Consider the following 13774-nt stretch of genomic DNA (forward strand, 5'->3'; position numbering starts at 1 on the left):
AGGATGGGGCAGCCACCAGCGTGGAAGCTGTCTGCACCTACCACCCTGACCCCATGGCGTGTGATGGAGAGTATGACAGAGACATCAGGTGACAGCAGCATTCCTGGGAGCTTAACAAGCTGACTCACCGTGTCACCCTGAGGGGCCTCTACTCCCTGCTCAGGGACAGCCTTTTTGTCAGTGGTGAGTGTTCATGCTGAGCTGGATTGATAGTGATCATTACTTATGCCTGTTCTGCTTTATTTCTTCTCTAACAATTCAGCCCAGATTCTGATTTGGGGGACACAGAAACTGAATATGTATAAAATTTCAATTTGCAAATGAAGACTGTGCTGTAAATGGATTTGTAGATCCCAATCATAAAAAAAAAAGTCAACTATCTCTGTAATAATTTTTATATAGATTGCCTGGAGAAATAATAATATCTTGTTTATAATGGGTTTAAATATACTATTAAAATTAGTTTCATGTGTTTATTTTTACTTTCTTAAATGTGGCTACTAAAAGAAGTTTAAATTCCATAAGATAGAGTGTCAATTCTACTGTTGCACAGCACTGTTCAAGCCATGAAAATAAAGCCCAGAGAAAGTGGTTAGGGACAATTTTTCCAAGGAAAGGAGTCAATCCAACCCACGTGGCAAGATGCAGAAAACAGTCTTATCACACACACACACACACACACACACACACACACATACACACATTCACAGTCACAAAACAAAAGCAACATCATCATAGAGTTTCACCACTACTCAAGTGGCAGGAGGTTGCACTCCTACATTGTCCTAAGTGGACGAACCTAAGGAAAGAAGCCAGAAGTCAAGAGAATTTACCAAACAGGAAAATATGAAATGAGAGAGTAAATGTCAGGATTTTATGTGAGGTTCCCAGTGGTGGATTCTGTTAGTGATTCAATATGTTAGGGAGAATTTTGCTAGAAGGGTTGTAACAAAACTCACCTTTCCTTTCCTTTGTAGAAATATACAAGTTGTTTAAAGAATAATAGCTGTAGCCAACCAATGAAAAGATGATAGAACACGAATATCACTCTTGTAAATCACTCCTGGATTAGTGAGCCAGTCAGGGAACAGATGACAGTGCATTGAGTTGGAGCTCATTAGGTTGATTCTGACTTCATGACCATCCTATGTATTGTCTCATGCGAGGACCTCTAAAACATGCTGCCCCTGCCACTCATTTGCCACCGAGGTCCGCCAACCAGACCAGACCTTGCTGACAAATGCCCTGGCTGGACCCATTCTGAGCACACCTGGAAGACTCTCCCTAAATCCCACTCTGTCACGGCGCTCTTCCACCTACAACCAGCCAGGGAGACATTCCCTCCAAGGCTCACACTGTGTGTGCCCAGTTCTGGGGATGGCACTTCTCCCTCAAGTGAAGAAAAGGATCAGAGGGCAGAGCCTGTGGGCTGCAGCCATTAGGACAAGGCCTAAGGTTTTCTCCTAGAGAGAAGAGAACCTGTAGTGGGTGTGGGTCCCAGGGTGCAACAAGCCCCCATGATTTCTGGATAGAATCCCAAAAAATGATGCAGGACAGAGAAGGGATGCTTGGGTGTGATTGTGCTTGGGAATGTCTGTAGGGAGGCGGATGTGCCATTGGAAATGCCTTCAACAATGTTGTTCATTCTTCGATTCATCCTGTCTCAGAGAGTGCTTTCTACATCCATCCAGGCACTAGTCTTCCTTCTGGAGCAAACAGATAGCATCAGAAGAACGTTTCCATTTCATTTATAATGGGTTGGTACAGTGCTTGTAATGTGCTAGGTGTTGCAAGCAGTTTTCAAACATTAACTCCTTTAATACTCTCCATGTCCTTACAAATTAGGTACACTTATCATTCTTGCCAACACCAGATGAGGAAACTGAGGCACTGATGAAGTGAGTAACTTGCCCACTACCAATATCTAGGAAGTGACTGAGCTGGAATTTGAACATAAGATATTGTCCCCATATTCTCTGCTCTTAATCATGTTGTTTGCTCTCTAAGACTTCACACCATGAAGACGTTGGCTCAGTGTATCTATTTTCTTGTTACACCCAGTAGCCCCATTCTTTGATCTCTGTCTGAAAAAGATACTTTTTGCATCAAAACTGCTGCACATACACACCAAAATGACTTCTCCCCATATCCCATGTCCTGGAAAATACATAGAGAACATTTCAAAACCTTTCTTTCCCAGGCTGGGAGTGCTTCTTGGAAATCCCACTGTTCTGTAAGAAGCCAAGGGAAGGCTGGGAGCTGAGTCTCAGGGGAAAGGTGACCTCAGGTGTTACCATGGAATTGCAGAATGGATGGGAGGCCTCAGCAGAAACTGACTTAAGGATCTGGTGGTGTTTGAAGCTGGGCGCTAATTTCCTGGCTGTGGGTGTAGGGGCTGGTGCCACATTCCAGGGAGAAGGGATGGCTCCCTGTGTTCTTAGGGGAAACCAGACCCAGGAAAGAGATGAAATGACGGTTTCCATTCACAATGGACTTGTGAGGGGAAACATTCAGCCCAGAAGAGACAGTCATGTTCCTGAGGTCACCAGAAAAAGCTGCCTCTGCTTCTGCCAAGCAGAAAGCCCTCCTTCATGGACTCACTTTATCCAAATGAGACCAAGAAGGAGGAAATCATGAGATGACCTTGCAGATGTGAGATCTGTGATGTTGGAGACTGTGCCTGGGAGGCCCTGAAAGGCCTCACGGAGGTGACATTTGCTGTGAGCAGAGTGACAGATGTGAGGCACACCTACCTGTGTCTGGAAACAGTTTGAGTGTCAGGGAGAAGACACCGCTGGTGCAGAGACTCACAGGAAGAAAGGAGTCTGGGCAGAGAAGGGCAAAAAGGTGGCGGTGTGGCTGGAAGGATCCTGAGAAGAGAGAGGAGGGGAGACGGGGGCATGGCAGGGACGGGTGGCAAGACTGGCAGACTGCTTTTTCCTGTCACTCTCTGACGACATTGCTCCAAGACCGTGCCCCTAGAAAGTACAAATCCTTAAGCTCTCACAAAGTGTGTGTGCCAGGAATTGGGCACGGCTTAGCTGGGTGCCTCTGCCTCAAGGTCTCTATGAAGCTTGGGCTGCGTCTCTATTGCGGCTCGACTTGGGGAGCATGTGCTCCCAAGTTTGCTCACATGCATGTTGACAGGGTTTGTCTGGATGGAAATCCTGAGTTCCTGCCTGTCGGCCAATCAATCCCTCCACTCTCTCCTATGGAGCCTCTACATAGGGAAATTGAACACATGTGCACTTTCTCCCCCAGTTCCAGAGATATAAGAGGCAGAGAGAGAGAGAGAGAGAGATGGAAACAGGAGGAGGGAAAGAGGGAGGGGGATAAAGAAAATGAGTAAGAAGGAAGGGCCAGGCTTTTTGTTCTTAACCCTGGGTTGCGTGCCATCACAACACCTTGGCTGCGTTCTGTTCAGAAGCCATTTCCTGACCACTGTGTGGTTCCACAAGGATGTGCACAGCAGAAGACAGTGAGGACCCGGAGCCATGGTGGAGGCTGCCCTCCACATAGGCTGACATGAGGCACTTGGGTCTGAAAGTCGTCAAACAGGAGGCCATGGAAGGTTTCATGCCAGTGACTGGCTATATCTGAATTTCTTCTAATTTCAACCCCTTAAAGGGGCAGACGTGGGAATGAGGCTCAGAGGGGCAGTGACTTTCTCAAGGTCCAAGAGCTACAACCCTGTCCTGTTTTGAGGGATACTCCACACGATATCCCACCCCTTCTTGTCATTCTTTCATCTCTAACTGTGTGCATCAGACACACGTGAAACCAGACCACAGGTGTTGTCACTACTATTTCTTTTACAGCTGAGGATGTCCCAAGGGAGCTATTTCTGGCCTTGTCCCCATTGTGCAGGTTGAAAGATTAAGGAGGCCCTGGGAGGTACAATGGTGTTTCCATGACACAGAGCTTCTAGGGAAAAAGAGGCCTGAACTCAGCTGAGCTCAGCTTCCTCAAGCTGGAAGCCTGGTTCCATCTCAAGGTCCTGTGTGGGGCTCTGTGCTGGCTAATTGCATACAGTTCTGGAGATGATATGGGCAAGGAGGGTGAGCAGCCAAGAGCCCAGAGGTGGTTTGGTTGGGTGTGATTGAAGAAAGGGGCCCGGGTAAGGGAAGCTTGAGGTAGTGACCTCACTTCCTTTGTGACAGACCCCAACAGAACTTAGCACACTGGTCTCCAGGAGCCCACATTCTAGACATAGCCTCCTATTGAGCTCACTTGAGTGGAGACATTCAAGAGAACAACATGTTCTACTATTGTCTCCCGACTTCTCTAGGCTGTGGCTTCAGGAAAGCCAAGAAACAGAGTCTTTTCAGTCACTACACACATTGGCTTGGCCCTCACCTGCACCGCCTCTGGCCATTTGGCAGGAGGAGACCTCAGGTAACATAGGGCAGGCCAACCACGTTAGGCCACAACGGGATCCCAGCCCCACACCCCTCTGAGCCTCCTTGTGTGTCGGGGGGGAGTGGAGTGAGGGATGGCAGGGCAGAGTGGGGACCCACCGTGGGCACGAGCCCTTTGCTGGCTGTTTGAAGCCTGGCAGTGTATTGTGTTCCTAGCCTAGGTGGTGGGTAGCAGGATGGGAGAGTGGGTGCTGGGGACCAAGCTCCTCTATGCATACGTCAGTCCCGAATCCTCCAGGTGTCATCTCATTCCCTCCCTGGCTGGAGTTCTACACAGACACTGCTGGGTACCTGATCGGTGCTGGGGATTCCTCCTGTGGCCAAGTCGAGGCAGGCCCCTGAGACCTCCCTGCCCAGCTCTCTGGCATTGTCTTTGCAGAGCTGCACACAGGAGGTGGTCGAAGAGCTGACGGATGGCTTCGGGTACTCCATCTTCCTGGACATGGGGCAGCTCCACCATGCCACCATCAATAACCAGGGCTGCTCCGAGGTGAGAGTGGGCACGGAGGGGTCTTCCTACCCAGGACCCTGAGATGATCATGGCCGGCCCAGAATCCAAACTCAAACTGCCGTTCTCCTGGGACCCTAACAGTGCTGTCCCCCCTCAGTGTCCCACAGTCCCATTCCCAAAGGAATCTAGACTTCTGCTCCTCCCCATCAGCTGCATAGGAGGGTAGGAGGGCACTCTTTGCATTTTCCTAGGAAGATTAGAGAAAACGTTGATGTCATTGTCACTTCCCACTAGGCCCTGAGTATCTTTGAATTTTGCCTTTTTTGGAACATGAAACCTGGGTAACGAGGGTCTCCAAACTCCCTTTAATGTAAGAGAAATAACTATCAGCGTCTTTTGGAAGTCAAGGGATTCTCAGAGCTTGTCACTGCCCTGTACACTGTTTCCATACCAGGGAGGGGTGAGGTGACCACATAACATTTCCCTCTGGGTCAGGGTCCGATGAAGCCTCAGGCAGTTAGAGGGGATGTCCCTCAGCCCTCACTTTGGGTGGTTCTCAGTTCTGACCCACAGGACCTAGAGAAGCCACTTGGCATGCCTAAGCCTCTGATCTCCTCTCTAGAGAGGGGTGCTGTTGAGGATTCCCTGGGCTGGTGCTCTTCACAGAGGGAGGTCTGTTGTCCCTCAGTGAGCAAATGCCCTCGAGGGAGCTGAATATGGAATCCTTTGCCCGCCCAAAGTCAGGTTGTACTTTGAGAGCCCAGAACCTTGCTGAGAGTGGGCGCTCCTGTCTCTCCTGTTGCACATGTCTGGGATGGGCTAGGAGTTCCTGGGTCAGCTGCAGACCTCGATGACGCTGGTGGTTCGCAGTGGTGGCCCTGAGCCTGTGTCCCTCCTCGTCCCACCCAGTGTGAAGATGAGTCCACTCTGTCTGTAACTGAGGCCTGCAGGATGCGTGCCCTCCAGGCAGGCATGATGCAGAGGCTCTCAGAGTCTGTGCTGACAGCCTTCCCCAGCAGAGTCCTCTGCAGTGTCATCAACTCCCTCTACAGCTACTCAGGGCCCAGCACTTCCCACCAGGTCCTGGACCAGCTGTTTCCCAGGTGACTGACCGCCGCCTCCAGAGCACAGTGGTAACTCTGCCCACTGCCAGCTGTGTGTCTTGTCTTGGGAATGTCACCACATCTCTCTGAGCCTGAGTTGGCTCCTCTGAAACGTGGGGTGGGAGAGGATGAACTTGCTAGGGTTCTCCCAGGGATGAATGGGCTCAGCCATCCACGTGCTTCCATGGTGCCCGGCTCTGCAGAGAGGGCCGTGGGCCATGCTGTTGTTGCTGGTGGTGGTTATTTCTCTGACCCCTATGAAAAGTAGTCTTCCTCTCCCTTCACTGGCTTGTGGCATTTTGAGTTTGGAAAAGCACCTGGGGAGCACCCTGTCAAGGAGGTTGAGATGCCATCCAGCTGGTCCTGGTGTTTGTCTTTGATCTAGCCATTTAGGGATCTCTGGGGCCCCAGAGGGGCCCCAGCCCTACTCAGACACCTGGGGTGGTTCTGGTTGGAGTTCAGTCAACAATGTCTATGAAGGACCTACTGTGTGCAGGACATCTGGACAAACTATCGCTCAATGAATGAAGCAGACTGCCTCCCTGGGCCTCCCCTCTAGTCTGAGAGTCAGACAGTCACACTTGACATCATTCCTTGGTCCCATCTACCCTACATCCCGGGTGATGCCCTCATCCCCTTTGGGACACATGGAGGCAGCTTGGCCCATTGTGTGCGGGATGCTGGAGGACAGCACCACCTCCCAAAGTGAGTGGTCTTTGGGTCCAGATGGATGGCCTACTGTCTCTAGCAAACAGGGTGGGGGGAGAGGATGGAGGCTGTGCCTGGGGCAGCCCTGGGAGAACCCTGCATCTCACCCATCTTGTGATTCCCATGGGAGGGCTGAGTTCTGGTGGCTTCCACTCCAGCAGGACTGGACTCAAAGAGGGCTGTGCATGGGTCCCAGGCCCCCTGAGAACCAGAAGGGAGGCTGGGCTGAATTGTCCCCTAGAGACCCACTCCCAGCAGAGTCCCAGCTCCTTCTGCCTCCCTTTCTCCACATCCACCCCTTGTGAATGCCACCACCAGGTCCATAGTAGGAGGTGCGTGAGCAAGCTGCTCCCAAATCTGCTGGAGTCTTCATTCCAGTGGCCCACATCCATGGTGGGCTGGGGTGGGCTGTGTCCAGACCCTTGGGGTGGAGAGTGTCAGTGGGAACAAGAGACTCTCACAGACTCTGTGTTCAGCCTGCTGGATGAGCAGGCCTGCCACTGCCAGGACAGCCAGCCAAGGCTCAGGGCTGGGATGGGGCCCTCCTCTGGAGGGGGAGGGTCTGGTACAGGGGTGCAGATGTTAACAAGAGTGCCTTGGGCGGGCAGTGTTTAAGGAAAGGCCGGGCCACTGACTCTCTGGCCCATCTGCCTCCCCCCAGTGCTATCTATTTCCTGCTGGGAACCTGGCTGTGCCAAGGGCAGGATTGCAGGTAGTCCCTGCAGTTTCCCTGTTGGACCCTGCAGCTGGCCACTGTGCATGTCAGCTTTGGTGGCTCACACGTGGAGGGCCATGCCTACCTTCTGCCAGGCCACCTGGAGCACCTCAAAGCCATTGAGGCCAAACAGAAAGGTGAGGGGACTGGAGTCTGAGAAGACTGTCTGTGTTGACATTCATGGGCTAGAGTTCCCTTCAAGGCAGTGGAGTCTTTCCTGTCTTTGAAAATCACAGAAACTGTCAGGTGTGTGAGTGAAACTTTCTCTTTATCCTGCTCCAGAGCCAGCTCCAAAGTTCCTGCCGCTTCCAGAGCCAGAGCCAGTGTCAGCACCTGGGCTAGAGGCAGCTGCACCTCCAGTGTCACCACCTGTGTTAGAGCTGAAGCCAGCAGCCCCTGAGTTGGCACCTCAAGGGCCAGAGCAAGGGCCACCATTAAAGGCAGCCCCAGAGCCAGCTCATGCACTGGAGCCCACTGGACGCTGACCTCCACTCAGCCTTCCAGTTCCATCTTCACCAGCCACGAGCCCTCCAGATCCAGCCCCGGAGCCCACCTGCCCCTGGGCTGTGACCACCGAGGACCAGCTGCGGGAGGAGAAGCCGAACATCTTGGACTTCCCTCCGCAGCTGGTGGCAGAGCAGCTGACGAGGATGGCTGCGGTGAGCAGCGGAGCTGGCAGGGCAGGTGACTCCTGCCTTCCAGGTGCCATGAGCACCTGCCATTCCCTGCTCAGGAATCTGATGATCTGGGTCCACATCCCTGCTCCCTCCCTTACCAACACTGTGACCTGGGTAGTTTTCTTTCCCCCCAAGCCTTCGCTGTCCCCTAGCAAACAGGGCACAGTAGAGACAGACACTCAGAGCATCTGCTGCACAGGGTGGCTGTGCAGATGAATGAGGTGGGAGAGAGTGGAAGGTGGGCAGAGTCTGGCCCTTTGGTGGGGGATGGGCACTCACTGAAGTGCTGCCAGGTCCTTGGGTGGATCCCCCATCTGCGCAGGTGGCCAGAACAGCCTCAGCACTTATCAGGCAGGTGATGTGTATTGATTCCAGTGGAGAAAAACAAAGCTGGTGGTTGTCCCTGCCTCGGGGGAATGTGCATGGGAATGGGGAGTGGGACCGGAGGGGGACTGGGATGGGTAGATGATGGCCCTTCTGGTGGGCATGTGTGGGCTGCGTTCTGGAGCTTGGAGGAAGTGAGACAGGGCTGGGAGCAAATGTCATCTCACTCCCCCACAGTACTGTGTCCAGGTTCATCCTGGACTGGGTGCATTCAGTGGACACAGCCAAACCCAGGGACTCCCACAAGCCTCAGGCCACATGCTCTGCTTCCTGAGCTCCAGCTCTGATCTCACCCTGCCTGGGCCTATGGAGGACTGTGGACACTGAGCTGGGGTGCAGCAGGACTGGGTGACACTCCGAATCTTCTTCAGGAGCTGTTCAAGACACTGGTGCCCGCCCACTGCCTTGGCTCCATCTGGTCCGAGCGAGACAACAGGGAACGCGAGTACCTGGCACCCACCGTCCGTGACACTGTGACGCAAGACAACACCGTGGCCAATTCCATCCTCATCACCTGCCTTGGGGACCTGAGCATGATAGCACAGGACAGGGCCAGGGTAGTGGAGCTCTGGGTCTGGGTGGCTGAGGTAAGTCGTGGCAGGCCCTGTCTGGAGGCATGGGAATTGCCTCTTGTTTCTCAGCTCTCAAGATTGAAGCCTGGCGTCTGAGTCCCTGGACTGTCCCTTGACCCTCCTGCCAGGGCCACACTGACCTTGACTTGAGGTCCCAATGGGGACAAGCTCACTTCCTTCCTTGTGTTGAGCTACAAATCCTTGTGCCTGGCAGTGTTACTTGTCGGGTGCCACATGTGCCCTCCCTGGCTTCCCTGGACATCTGTCTCCTCAGGGACAGGAGAAGTCCGTGAGGGGATGAAAGCCAGAGGGAGCAGAGCTCCAGCTCCCCCTCAAGGCTCCATCTCTTCCCTTCCCCAGGAGTGCCGAGGCCTCGGAAACTTCTCTTCCCTCCACACAATCCTTTTTGCCCTGCAGAGCCCTACCATTACCCGTTTCCAAGACACCTGGGGACAAGTTTCTAGGTGGGTAGGCTGCTCTCCAGCCAAGCACCATCAGGGTGAGGTGGCCCAGGCAGCCGGCTTTGGGCCGGCATGTCCCCCAAAGTCAGCTGAGACCACCTGGGAGACAGTGAATACCGGGCACAGGGACTGATCTGGGTGCTGGGTATCTGAGTCTCTCAGGGCCCTTAGGCCAGCGGTTCTGCCCCAGTGATTCATTTCCTTCCAGACCAGATCCTGGCTTGAGCCCAGGTGGAGATTGTCAAGTGTTTCCTTTGCAGCAACAGACGTCTCTATGCAGCTGAAATCAGCACTGTTGCAAAGAGACCTGTTTGGGACATATGGGAATGGAGGCCCCAGGGGACAAGAGGAGAGGCCCCTCACCAGTGCCATGGGGACCTTAGAGCTCAGAGCACCCCAGTGAAGTCCCTCATCCAGGCCCCAGGCAGTTTGGATCTGCTGGCTTCTCAAACAAAAGGGATTTGCCCTTCCACCAACCCACAGTTTTTCTTGTTATCTTTCTTTCTTTCCCCACCCCGCAGGGAGAGTTGTCGAAATTTTAAGAAGTGGTGCAGGAGAGAGCAGCGCGTGAACAGGGAGCTGCTCATGCAGGTAACCTGGAGGCTGGAGATCTGGAAGGAGGCCAGAAGGAGAGGGGAGGGGAACATCCTGAGGGGATCCTAGGAGGTGAGGTGCATGGCAAGGCTCGGCCCAGGCTGGGGGTCAGAGAGCCGTGTGAGGGTGAGGCAGGCCAGAGCCACTCAGCCAGGCCCCCCAGGACACCCTGCCCTCTCCCTCCCTGTCTGTTCAGCTGGGGTCTGTACAAACCCTCGAGAAACCAGAGGTCGGGGACTTGGTCAGATTTGGAGCTGGGGGTGGGGTGAAGGCAGTGGGGACAGGGTCTCTGGCTGGGACGGGGAGCAGCCTCTCCTCAATGGGTCCTTGAGCCAGTCACTGCCCCTCTGGGGGCCTCGGTCTCCCCCTCTGGGAAGTGGAGGGAAATGATCAGTGGTGCAGGCCTCCCAGCAGGGTGATACTGTCCAAGGGAGGACAGGAACGTGAGGAGATCTGTGCTGGCTCCTCCTTGAGAGGTGAGGGGAGAGCAGTGATGAGATGCAGATGACCCTGTGTCCTCAGGAGACTCCTGGAAGCAGGTGACATTTTCCTCACACTTTTCAGATGAGGAAAGAGGCTCAGGGAGGCCTGGGCAGGCCCAAGGTCACACAGGAGTGAGTCCTGGAGCCAGGCCTGATCTAGAATCAGACCACCCTGGAGGTGGGAGCAGCATAGGCAGCAGTGGCCTAGAGCCAGATGGCCAGGGTCTGAGTTCAGGGGCCTTGGTGGACATGTGGAGGGAGTATGGTTGCACTGTCCTTGTCCTCAGCACCGACAGGAGGCAACCTCTGTGTTAGTGACCGCAGAGAGGGCCTGCCAGGGAACCCAGGAGAGGCAGCAGCAGCAGGTGAGGAGGGTGCCTGTGGGGGAGGGGCCCAGGAGTCAGAGGAGAGGGGGCTCCCCCTCTAGCTGGAGACCTCCCTCAGGAGAGGGGCCATCCTCCTCCAGGGCATCTGCTGTGGCCACCTAGCCTGATGTGCCTGCATTGGCAGTGAGCAAGAGAGGGCCTGGAAGGGCTGGCAGCAGGACAGATTTGGGGTGGAGAGGGGCAGGGGCCACACCCCCTGGGGTTGGCCAAGAACCAGCCCTGGGATGTGACTGGTGGACTTTGGTGCTCCTGGAGGGAAGGGGAGGAGGGAATTGTGGGTGTTGGGGTGTCCCGAGGATCCTAGGCTGCTCTGTGTGAGAGTGTGTGGTGGGCAGGAGGCTGGGGTGAGGAGTTTCAGGGGACGGTTCATGGGGGCACCTGAGAGCGGGAGCTCATCACCATGCCCACCCTGATGGCAGCACAGGGTGTCGTCCCCTCCATGGTGACATTCTTCAGTTCCCTGGAGCTGCTGGAAGCTACGATGGTGGCTTATGTGGAGGTGCGTGAGCCTGGAGGTGGGTCCGGGGGCTCAGGCTCCTGAGGGTGGGGAGGAGAGAGTCCTGCCCTGAGCCCTGAGCTCTCTGCATTTGGCAAAGATCCTCTCAGCAGCGCCTCCAGCCTCGTGTGGGAGTTGGGACATCAAGCTCATCTCCCCAATGAGTAATGCAGGCTCCGCAGAAGCCACCATCCAGATTCCTTGGGCTGCTGAGGCTCAGAGTTGCCTGACTGTGCGGCCGCAGGAGGTGGTGTCTGAGCTGGACTCAGCCTCTTCCTCTGGCCCTGCCCATGAGGGAAGAGAAGACGGGCACCTCCCAGTCAGGAAGCACATCAGTGGCTGAGCTGTCCCTTCCTGCCTGAGGCCTGAGTCTCCCCATGCATCATCAGAGAGGGTTAGATTACAAGGTCTCTTGCCTCAGTTGCACTGTGCCCCCTGCACTGGAGCCTAGAGACTGGCCGAGTTCCAAGTCTTGTCTCTGGAAGGGCCTGCCCACTGGCAGCAGTGCAACATTGGAAGAGGTGTGGACGGGGGCTAGTGCTGGCCTAAGGGGGCCGTTTCTGATGGACTGGCTGTCTGCCTTTCAGGGGAATGTGCTGAACTGTCGGAAATGGAATGAGGTAAGCGGCTGCAGGCTCATGCTGGGGAGGGTCGGGGTGTGGAAATCAGAGAGCCCCCGCCCATGGGCAGGACCCCCTCTGGCCCAATCCCCAGGGTCGGACATTTATTTGCACAGTTCGATATACAGAGATGGGGATCCAATGGCATTGGTGGGTGGGGGAAGGGCTGGCATCAAAGATGCCTTCCTGGAGGAGGAGCTCTTTCGGGCCAAATGTGAGAGCAAGCAAGTCCTGACTGGAATTGCAGGGAGGCAGGGTTCCCAAGTGGGCAAAGGCCCAAGACTGGCTCCTTGTCCCCCTCCTCACCCCCTCCAAGAGCCCGGTAGTGTCCCCCACTCAGGCCCTGTGAGCATCCTGTGCTTGCTCTCTCCTAGGAATTCAAACTGATGGAGATCGAGCTGTTCCAGGAGGCTGCAAATCTGTACACCATGCAGCCTGACGAGCACTTTAGGGCCTGGTTCCAGGCTGTGGAGCCCCTGAGCAAGGAGGAGAGATGAGGCGGGTCAGGAGTTGGGGGAGGGCAGGGCAGACTCTCTCTGCTGACCAGCTCCAGAGCCCATGACGGTGGCTTCATGGTCAGCCTCAGATCTGGTGGCATCGCGACCCCTGGGGCCCTTGGACTCCACCTACGGGCAGGCTCCAGGACGCACATGTCATGTGTGGCTCCTGAGAGCTCCCAGCTCTACTCTGTCCTGTAGCTACAGGCTGTCCTGCCAGCTGGAGCCCTGATACCACTGGGCCAGAAAGATTCGATTTCTCTTCAAAGACAAGAAGAACCGCTCAGGACAGAGTGAGTGTCTGCACCGGCAGTGGCTGAATCCACGGGCTCAGGAAACATTCAGGCTGAGTGTGGGCCTGGGGAGGCAGACAGCTGGCACTGGGTCCCAGCTCCACTGCTGAGCAGTCCTGTCCTGGGCAGTTGCACTCACGTTTCTGGGACTGGATTCCTCCTCTGTGAAACGGGTGACGCTAAATATCAGCCCCTGTGTCAGAGACAGATGGGGTGCTGTTGGCTGTCTGAGCACTCAACACAGGGCTGGAGCACAGAGCACCTTGGGGGCAGGGAGGGGGTGTGCCCTGTGATTCCAGGGCAGGCCCCTCAGGAAATGCCTCTCTTTCTCTAGGCACCAGACCCCCAACCAAGCGCCCAGTGGTGGTGATACATGACCCTCCTGAGACCAGCTGAACTACAGCACGGACACAGTGGGTACACTCAGGGTGCACAGGGCCACGTCCTCTGATTCTGACAAGGAGAACTTTGTGATCCATTTCCTGGGGTCCCCTGGAGGCCACGAAGGAAGGCACCAAACCCTCTTCTCCCTCCCCGCTTTTCCCCAGCACCTATTTCCGTATTTGCAGGGGCCGTGTTTTTGTTGTCAATGGTAAATGGTCCGTTTGAGTATTATATTAAATTGTTGCTTCTTTCTAATCCTGGGAGTGGAGGTGTGCGTCTTTTGCTCCCCGCGCTCATGGTAACCACATCCAGAAACTCACATTCCTCCTTGAATTTAGAAACCTCGCAGCATCAGCAGCTTAGTTTATGTGGAGAAGGGAGAAGGGCCAGTCCCCTCCCAGGCTACTGAAGGACATGCCCAAGTCCCCCTCCCTCCGAGGACAGGATCATTGCAGTGTAGTTCACCCTGTCCAGGAGCAGAGAAGGCCCCCTCTGACCTCTTGGGACTAAGGGATTGGAGGCATTTTCTCAGG

General features: G+C 54.8%; 1 protein-coding gene across 1 annotated transcript; it reads left to right on the forward strand.

Moving 5' to 3' along the window:
• The first annotated feature begins 7127 nt into the window (after positions 1 to 7127).
• On the forward strand, positions 7128 to 13454 carry LOC123284412 (ral guanine nucleotide dissociation stimulator-like). Its single transcript, XM_070506564.1, has 6 exons — positions 7128 to 8054; positions 8828 to 9043; positions 10011 to 10080; positions 12035 to 12067; positions 12442 to 12857; positions 13192 to 13454. Exons 1-3 carry the CDS (start codon positions 8046 to 8048, stop codon positions 10029 to 10031), a joined length of 246 nt encoding a protein of 81 aa, XP_070362665.1. The 5' UTR covers positions 7128 to 8045; the 3' UTR covers positions 10032 to 10080; positions 12035 to 12067; positions 12442 to 12857; positions 13192 to 13454.
• The last annotated feature ends 320 nt before the right edge of the window (positions 13455 to 13774 follow it).

Source organism: Equus asinus, chromosome 3 (genome assembly GCF_041296235.1).
Source record: "Equus asinus isolate D_3611 breed Donkey chromosome 3, EquAss-T2T_v2, whole genome shotgun sequence".
In the NCBI taxonomy this organism is placed as follows: domain Eukaryota; kingdom Metazoa; phylum Chordata; class Mammalia; order Perissodactyla; family Equidae; genus Equus; species Equus asinus.